At 40.8% G+C, this 9,725-nt stretch overlaps 1 protein-coding gene across 1 annotated transcript; it reads right to left on the bottom strand.

The window, feature by feature from the left end:
- Window positions 1–520: 520 nt before the first annotated feature.
- Window positions 521–2,635, bottom strand: LOC125519077 (putative pectinesterase 29). Its single transcript, XM_048683964.1, has 5 exons — window positions 2,400–2,635; window positions 2,107–2,278; window positions 1,803–1,997; window positions 1,482–1,720; window positions 521–680 (listed from the first exon to the last, which is right to left on the bottom strand). The coding sequence occupies exons 1-5, from the start codon at window positions 2,633–2,635 to the stop codon at window positions 521–523; spliced, it is 1,002 nt and encodes a 333-aa protein (XP_048539921.1).
- Window positions 2,636–9,725: the final 7,090 nt, after the last annotated feature.

Here is a 9,725-nt window from a genome sequence, read left to right as displayed (position 1 = left end):
AGGAATTAATATTATTATGATCTTCACTTATACTCAACCTTTCCCTGAAACAATTTCAGCCCAGCAAGAGAAGCCGTAGAGAAAGATATTTTACGTGGAGCAGCCATGTGTTCAAAGTTCTACTTTTTAAAAATTGTTGGGATCGATGCATTCCTTACATTTGTATGCACAAAACAATAAGAAAGGATTTCTTTCCCCTTTTCCCATCAATATTCCTTATTCGGTTATTCCCCTCTCGGGTTTTCTTTGAATTGTCATAAGGAAATATTCTATTACCATTTTCAGGTTGTTCCTTCGTATTTTCCCTGGCATGGAAAATGAGGATTTCTACTAGCGGGAGAAAGGTAATAGATCCATTCATGATGAGATAATTAAACATCTCCTTTAATCTTTTATTAAACACCTCCATACACGCAGAGTGCATCAGTTTTCATGGGTGATACATGCATCCTAGTCCCGGCACATGATCTGATGATCGTGGTAAACTTCCTATGCAATGCTAACTAGGCTGCTGGATTTGCTAGCGTGGCTGCGCGTCGAGCCAGCCATCGGGAGAGATGTAGGACAAGCTGACGAATCTAGCGATTTCCTTGCCGCTCAGCTGCTTGGCCCACGGTACTCGCTCCGTCGTGTTGGACCCCGCCCCTGTGCACTCTGATTCCACCATCGTCAGCAATCCCCTGCAAGTAAACCAAACACCAAGAAAATCATATATATGTGCAACCGTTTAACTTCACGATCGACATGAAACTATTATGTGAGCACAGAAGCACACAATCCTGGCTCAAGAAAATATATTATTCTCTTTTTTTAATAATAACAATAACAATCATGCATACACATGACTAAGTATTACTTCCTCTGTAAACTAATAAGATAGTGATCTAAAAGATCATATATTAGGGTATGTACAATGGTGCTATCTTAGGAGTGCCACGTAGGATAAATGATGAGGTGGAAGAGAGAGAACTCATAAGAAAAGGCTTGTCTTCTCTTATTTAAGAGAAGACAAGAGATGATCTTTTAGCACAATATGTCTCACCATGTCTTTAGAAATTGCTAGTTATTGATGATAAGGCTAAGAGATGACCCATTGTAGACTCTTTTTGTTATCTCTAGATTATATGCAAAATTTAAGATAAGACTATCTTATCGACCATTGTACATGCCCTTAGTTTACAAAGGGAGCACATGTAGACATTAAGTTTGGTGAAGAAGAAAAAAACTTGTTCTTTGTGTCGCTTGGAAGAAACTAAACTGAGTGTACAAAATGGAACTATTCTATCTCCGCAAAAAAAAGGGTACTATTCTTAAGAAATGCCATTTTTCTTAAGAAATTCCGGAAGTGCATAATATACTACCATATATACTATCGTTTTTTTAAGAATATAAAAATCATTTTAATATTTTAAAAGTAAAATGTGCAAGCACACTCAGAAGCACAAAATCCATTCTCAATGATCCGCTTGTTTAAAACTCACTCTTTGCCCTTGGAGTTCCAGATGTCCCAACCTTGGCGGTCCACAACGATAGACATGTTAGTCTGGTAGAAGATGACCCTAGCATAGTCTCGCCATGGGCGTCCCAGGTATATCGGCATGAAGCCGCCGATCTTGCACTGCTTGAACACAAATGCGGTATCGTCTTTGTCAGTGTCTCGCCCATGCGCCGTGATGGATCCCAGCGTCTTTGTTAACTTTCCCGTCCATAGATCACAGCCCTACATGCATGCGTACACACACGCACCGTCATTGACAACGCACATGTCGAGACCTGATAGACATGCCTGATTTAATTTGCACCTGGAAGATGGACCTGGCGTTGCCGAAGATGAAGTCCACGGCGCCGCCGATGACACAATTCTTATAGTAGTGCCTCCCAGCCATATCGCACAATGTGTCCTGAACACTGAAGAAGCCGCATCCATAGAACGACGACCGGTCCCCATCAACTAGGGCAGCCACCGCTTGCGCCAGGTTGGCCCCGTCGTATGTGTTCTACAATGACAACTCACGTCTAAGGCTGAAATCTTCTTGCAGTCATATCGGTGGTGAGAAAAACCATTATGTTGGGTGACATACTAATTATGTTGGGTGACATACTAACCTTGAACGTGATGTCGCGGGCCATGAAATCATCGGCATGAGAGGCGAAAGTCGGGGTGTCGGCGGTGGTGGACGACCCGCCGGCGTGATCGGCCCACTCGATGGACGTCTGCAACCTCCCCTCGCCTTCCAGCAGGATGAAGCTTTTGTTAAATGGCACAGTCACCTTCTCACTTCATCGTGTATCCATTACGAGAATACGAAAAAACATAGTCAAAATCGGCTTCATTGTTAATATTTTTCTATTGAAACAACATTTATATATGTGGAACAAATGAAAGATGCACAGATCACGTGTAAGTGCCGGCGGCGACGTGGACTCGGGTCCATTGGTTGTTGCCGAAAGGGACGGAGTCGATGGCTGCTTGGATAGTCTTGAAGTCGCCTCGGCCAGTCTGGTCGACGAAGACACTTTTAACCACCGTCTGTGCAGCATCGCAGCGGTGAGATGTCTCGGGTGTAAAGGATATGAAGAGTGCTACAACACTAATGGCTATGGCCAGCAGTCGCCGTAGTGCGAGCTTCTTCATGTCTCTTCGTTTTGTACCTATTAGTCTAAACAGATGAGAAAGTAAGGGCTAATGATAATATATAATGAAGTAGACGGTGAGAAGCTCGACAAAAAATCGAATCAACTGAGAAAGAAATAAGCCCGGTTTGAAAACGGGCAATCACTGATGGGCGCTCCGGGTTTGGTAAGTGACTGATTCCGAATCACATCTTTCCATGCGTGGTGAACAGCGATATCTTTCCATTTCACGTTTTGTACGGCGCTCGAACCATGCACTGGGCATGTAGGTAGTAATTAGGCGGCTTCTCGGCTTGTGCTATGGGATGCCATGGTGCATGAGTTGTGTGTACAAATGTTTTTTTTTTGCAAGATGTGTACAAATGTTGTGTGGTAAAAAAAAACTACTTAGATGGTCGTATGTCTCTGTGGTCAGACCAGGTTTTTCCTTTTTTCTAACCACATATATTTGTTAGGCAAACGTATTACAAAGAGTACACATATTGAGTCAAACTGGCAAAAATGCGAGCAGCCAAAACTGCATCTCTCTGGTGCATTCCGTTCTTTTTCTTTGCCCGAAAAGGCCATCCGATTTTTTTTAACACGGCACAATCATAGATACTCACATACAAGCACGTACACTTACCCTATGAATGCACACACGCACACCCTATCCCTATGAGCACCTCCCGCTGAGCCGGCACAACATCTTATGGTTAACGAAGTCATCACAGACACTCATTGTCGATGTGAACATCTCCTCCCACTGAATGAACTTCACCGAAAGCCTCAAATAAATTCTAGAAAATGTAAGCACCAATGCCAAGTCACCAGATACATTAACCAACGTTCAACATTACAAGCACCCATGAAAAAAAACAAGAACTTACATAGAAGAGCATCTCCAACAGTTGTCGCTAAAATAGGGAACTGAAAAAGTGGTTTAGGCTACTAGAACGCAAATTTTAGGGCGTCGGAAAAAACAATTCTCCAACAGCAGCCCTAAAATAGGGCACCACCGCTTCAACAACTGCCCTAAAATAGGGCACCCAAAACATCCAAACTATTGTAAACTAGAAGCTACCCCACGCGTTGTTGCGGAAATTTCAAGATAAAGAATCTTGTGTAATAGTAAGAAAAAACTAATCTACTATATCTAAATAGGAGCCCCCACTACCTCATTTCTCTTGACATGCAAGTATAAATGTGAGGCAATACAATGCTAAAGAGGAAAAATATTATATGAATCACAAAATGTAACGATAGAACAAATAATGTATAAATCTTTTTTAATGAAAAAAAAACTCTGCTTTGTGTAAGAAACTGGAAAGGACCATATTGTACTCCTGCGTGTGGATGGCCAAATTTCCTCTCTCATGGTTACTTGTGAACATAAAGTAATTTAAGAAGCATTCGACAGCAGCTAGTACGTAACCGGCGAACAAAATTAAGAGGTAGCCAAATGCAAGGTTAGCTATATGCAAAGTGTGGATATGTGAAAGCCATTTTTAGTTTGATCAACATTTGCTCAGGTGGTGAATTATACATTTGGCCTATTCTAGTGAGTGGAAGGTAATATAAAAGGCTTAAGTAAACAAACATTTGATCAACTGAGACAGCAACGCAAACATACCTATGTAGGCCTTGGAGTGACTACATATTGTTTCCAAATAAAGAAATCAGTTTGTAAAGCTTCAGATTAAACTATTACAACATTTGCTGCCCCTAATTCGGTTCTAAATGGCGGTTATATAAAGGAAAATCAAGCCTACACAAACCTGAAGGTTCCTCGGGGGACAATCACCTGAAGGTTGCGTGCGAAACCTGAAGTACAATGAGAAGTTTGCGAATTGAATGGTACACATACACAACAGCAGCTTAAGCCCTCTCATGTTATGAAATTTTACACATGAAATTAATAAAGATGAATATTATTAGAAGTCACTTGAGATCTTCCTCGGCTCCTACTCTGCCTTATGGTTCCTCTTTATCTAGCGGCAGACTATTTAACCTGAACAGTTGTTTGAAGAATCTAAACATCAGATAGAGTTAGAATATTGTAATGGAACTTCAATAGATTGACATCCCACACATGACGGATGACTGTAGAATATATACAGCCATGTTTAGCAACCACGGATTCTGCTTGACCACAATCCAAGAGAAATATGAATATTGGAGGATGAAGAATTGTACGTGAATCAAGGAAATATATAATAAGTAAATTGAGAGGAATTCATCAAGGAGTGATCATAATCAATGGTACACGAAACACATAAATATCAGAAAATAATATGGGAACCAAGAGATGTTGCGTGACTTAATTTCTTTGATGAGCCAAACACCTATCGATCTAAAGCGCAAGATGGCAAATCCAGAAAACATAAGCTTGGGGATAAAAAAATCAATAGTGGCTGAAAGTAGGGAGCATCACCTACCAGAGTAGAGGGCTCGGGACGTAGAATAGGACGCGATGAATGTGCATGCTCGAGAACCTTCTTTTCAAAGACAAAGGTGACGACACGGAAGAGAGAGCGACGAAGTAATGATGAGGGGAGATGAATGTTGTCGTTTCATGTGTAGTTATGGCTGCTGTTCCATGGCGTGGTGCAGAAGAGAAGGGGTAGCGGCGGCGAGCCTGACCTAGTGCGATGAGTTACATGGGCTATAACAATAGACTAACTTAGCCATGCCTACCTTTTATATGGGCCAGCATGAACAACCGAGGTGCAGGTAGAACCCTATAATGTCACGCGTACGTACCTTTTAATATGGGCTGGGAAGCCGACATGCAAAAATCATGTGGCTGCATGAAGAAAATCGTCTGGGCGTAGAGAGTGGAAGGCTGCATGTCTCTCGGGTGGGTGGGTGGAGAATTGATGACGTGGTAGACTACTTAGATGAATAGCTTGCATATCAAGAGAAATAAGGTAGTGGGAGCTCTTATTTAGATATAATAGATTCAATCCAGACATCCAAACATTCAAAGTACTAAACATAGTTCGACTACAAACTTGCACATTTAAATTACTGACTACAACTCGCCACTGAGATTGTCCCAATAATGTCGTTGTCCTCCTCGTCGTCATCCTCATCCTCCTACTTGAGCTCGATCACCCTCGAGGGGTCAGCCTCATTCTCCTTCACCTCCTTCTTCATTGGCTTGTTGTGTTGCGTCCGGCACTCATACTCCGCATGCACGACGCAGGTGTGTTGGCCATTCAAAGTCAGACTAACCGAGCCGTGGATGGCTGGTATAGAGGATCAGAGTGGATGCGAGGGGGCAATAACACATGGTAGACGTGAGATGATAAACATGATCCTCTTGCATCAAGAATAAAATCATTGGCAAGAATTTATCTGTTACATTCCCTATCAATTGTCCTATGTGCTTTTCAACGTGTAGGTTTTCATTCTTGTCAAGGATGTTAGGCTGAGAACTGAGAACTAGCTCGCCAAGGCAGGGATGATGGACACCGGCGACGAGGCGGGGACATGTCGTGTCGTTGCAATAGCTCCACGTCGAGCAGAGAGGATCTCTTGCCCATCGGGGGCGCCTCGTCGACCTCCTCCTAGGAGGACTCTTGCTCGAGATACTCCAAATTCACCCCTTCATCAGAGCTCGTGTTGTTCGAGCCTCCGTCATTAGAGACACGGGCATGGTGTGGGACGAGGTTGGGCTCGGCGACAGGCAGCGGGAGGGTGGCGAAGCCAGCTGACATTGGAGGACATGTGCCTTGTTGACGTCGTATTTTTAAGCCGGATCAAGCGTTTCGACCCGTTATGGTAGCGATTCGGACTAGAGGCCGCCGAGGAGCCACATAGCCCACCATCTCGCACACCGCTCGTCCTGGCCCTCCTCCTTCCTGGTTACTTGGCGCAGTCAGCTAGGGTTTCACTGTGCTAGGCTCGGGCGATGGAGATGGAGATAGTGGAGTGAGAGAGAGTGCAGGGGAATAAAATATAACAATGGAGTCAGGTTGTTTGGCCGATTTGGTGGGCTATTCAGACAACCCCATTTCTCCCCCGTGTATGGGCTAGATTTGAGGCATTGCGCAAACCGTTCGGACATTTTGGTTAGGTTTAGTGGAGCCCTTGGGCAGCCATTTTCATTTCCAGACTGTTTGCCCTGACATATGGGGGCAGAGTAGAGGACACCCTTGGAGATGCCCCAACGAGCCACAAGTTTCATCGCTCCTTTCCAATACTATACTACTAGGATCCTTAGGGAAAATCCCTCTGAAACATGCATAGTTCCGGACTTTTCACAATGCCCTGATAACAAGAAGAACCACCCTCATAGCTAGAAAAGTCACGCTAAATTTACCGTCACAGAATCAAATTTTTATTTCCCGATACCATTTCTCTGGGAAGGGCTGGAAGAACCGACTCCAACAAATCTAAAATAATTGTTTTTTCACCCAAAAGCATTCAAATGAATTTTGAAATTAAAAAAATTATTAACTATTGATACATACTAGGTACCATAATATTTATGCAAATCAGTATGTGGCATATTTGTCACTGCTCTACTTTCTTTCAATGTAGTTTGTGGGGGTTTACCACCTAGGGCCCACATGCCAATGACAGTTCAAGCACCAAAGATAAGACTCACAAAGCAATAGTAAAGTTTTTCCACCACGGCAAGGCGAGTGTTGTGTTTCTCTACACATTTGCATCCTATTTAGTTGAAGCATTTAAATTCAAATTCAAAATGAATTTTTGGTTGGTACAACCATTTATCCGCGTGAACATCTATATCTATTACTACCACTACTACCTATTAATAAAGCAAGGTGTGTTTCTCTTGATTTTTTTTCACCCGCTCACTGTCGAAAATATTTTTTTCTCCGAGGTGGCACTAATTTTTTGTGCGTGCATCTGCTTTTTTTTCCGAGAATTTCATACGTGGGCCGCGGGCTGTGGCCCAGCGAACCAAACCCATATATTGTTCTGCCAACGCAGCTGGGAAAACCCTATTTGCCGCCCGTACAACAAATAGTTGGAGCTTCGCACAAGGCGCAAGATTGGTTGGTCCATTTTCCTCTCTTTTTTGATATGTTTCTATTTTTATTTTTCTATTCCTTTCTCTTTTTCTTTCATTTTTTCTTTTTTGCCATTCAAGTTTATTTTAATTTTACTTTTTTCGTAAATTAAAAAATGTTCAGAATAAAAAATTTGAAAATTGTTCAGAATTCTAGAATTTTGTTCCGGTTATGAAAAATGTAAGAACTTTAATTTTTTTTATCGTCCCAAAATTTGTTTAAAATTCAAAGATGTACCAATTTCTTTTCAATTTTTTTGTGTTTTACAAAATTGTTGGAGATTTTCAAAAAATAATAGCATTTTAGAAAAGTTCCAAATTTGAAAAATATTCTTGTTTTAGTGAAATATTCACAAATTCAAGGAAAAATATTTTAAATAGTCCCACATTGCTCCTTTGCATGTAGTCATACTAATATATATACGTGTGTGAAACTACATGCAATAATAAGCCGGATGAAGGATGGATGGATTAAATTGGACGAAGGATGGATGGACTGGTGGGTGAGCTAGCTGCAAATGCACCCTAAATTTCTTAAAATGGAAAACAATTGTCCCATTTAAAAAAATTGTTTGTGTTTTCCAAAAGTGTTCAAGATTTAAAAACTTAATTTTAAAATGCTCCAAATTCAAAAAATATTTTTGTTTTAGTGAAATATTCACAAATTCAATATAATGTTTGCGCTTTAAAAAGATACATATTTTCTAAAATTGTTCTGAATGTTGAAAACATGTTCCAGTTCTCTAAAATTGTTCACAAATTAAAAAAATGTGTTTTTACAAAAGTTTCATGTTTTCAAATTGTGTTTGTGAATTTTTAAGTATGTTTCTTTTTCAAATTTTATTCGTGTTTTTAAAAGGTGTACATAATTTTTGAAAAACTGTTCGAGATTTCAAAAACTATTCATGTTTCCAAGAATTTTGGCTATTTGTAATAATTATATTTTTTGAAATGTTCAAGAGAAAAACAAAATTTGTTTCGAATCTGATGCTGCAGTATGTTATTAAATATTTGCCCGGGCCATAGGTTAATAAGGCATGTTTGTTCGAGTGGCTGGCAACATTTTGTCTAGTCTTTGAGATTGTGAGTTTGATCCTTCAACTCATCTTTCTTTTTATGTTTATACTCGCACGTTGCAAACACATGTCGTTTTGGTGCCTAGGACTTTCACAGCGCATGCAACTTGCCAGCCCAACTACCTGGGAAATAAGGAAAAATATTTTAAATAACCCCGCATTGTTTGTTTACATACAATCGTACCAAATTATATATATGTGCAAAACTACATGCATGTAGTAAGTTGTACGAAGAATAGATGAATTAAACTGGATGAAGGATGGATGGATTGGTACATGAGGAAAAGGGACCTTGAATTTGTTTTTAGAAAGGAATTGACTCCAGTACGTGAGCTAGATGGATGGACTGCTACGTGAACTAGCTACAAAAGGACGTTGAATTTCTTGAGGATTGCTACCCGAGGAAAAGAGAAGAGAAGACCCGACTACGTGAGCTAGATGCATGAAAAAGAGAAGACCCAGCTCACTCCCATATTATGGAACTTCACACCTTAAATCCTTTGGATCAATGAACGGAAAAATAGTGGAGTGGAATTAACTCCGGTTGTACCATATCGATGGCTTGAATATTGGAAAGAAAAGACCCGGCCCGTTTCCATGTTATGGAACTTCATACCACAAAATCCGCTCGAGCGAACGAAAAAACAGTGAATAATCCGCGGGCCTTGTCCTAACAAAACCCTTAAATCCCCTAGGTTAATGAACAAAAAAATAGCGGATTGATTACTTCACACGCAGTGAAACCCATAACCTAAATGTTCCTTCTCGGCGTGCACAGTTGCACACAGGGTTCTGCATACGCATATAATTGTCACTAAATTAAAATACACACTACTGTTTCTCCCATTACAATGCACGGGCATTTGTGCTAGTACTTAATAATGTCCTCCAAAAAAAATATCGCAAGTGACAGCATGCATTTGTAATTTATATGTTAAGACCTGGGCCTGGCCACCAGAGTAATTTATTTTATTTGAAAACGCAACACACTT

This window comes from Triticum urartu, chromosome 7A (genome assembly GCF_056163025.1).
Source record: "Triticum urartu cultivar PI428250 chromosome 7A, HENAU_Tu73, whole genome shotgun sequence".
Classification (NCBI taxonomy): domain Eukaryota; kingdom Viridiplantae; phylum Streptophyta; class Magnoliopsida; order Poales; family Poaceae; genus Triticum; species Triticum urartu.
The sequence above is the reverse complement of the archived record's forward strand: the minus strand, read 5'-3'. Positions and strand labels throughout refer to the sequence as shown.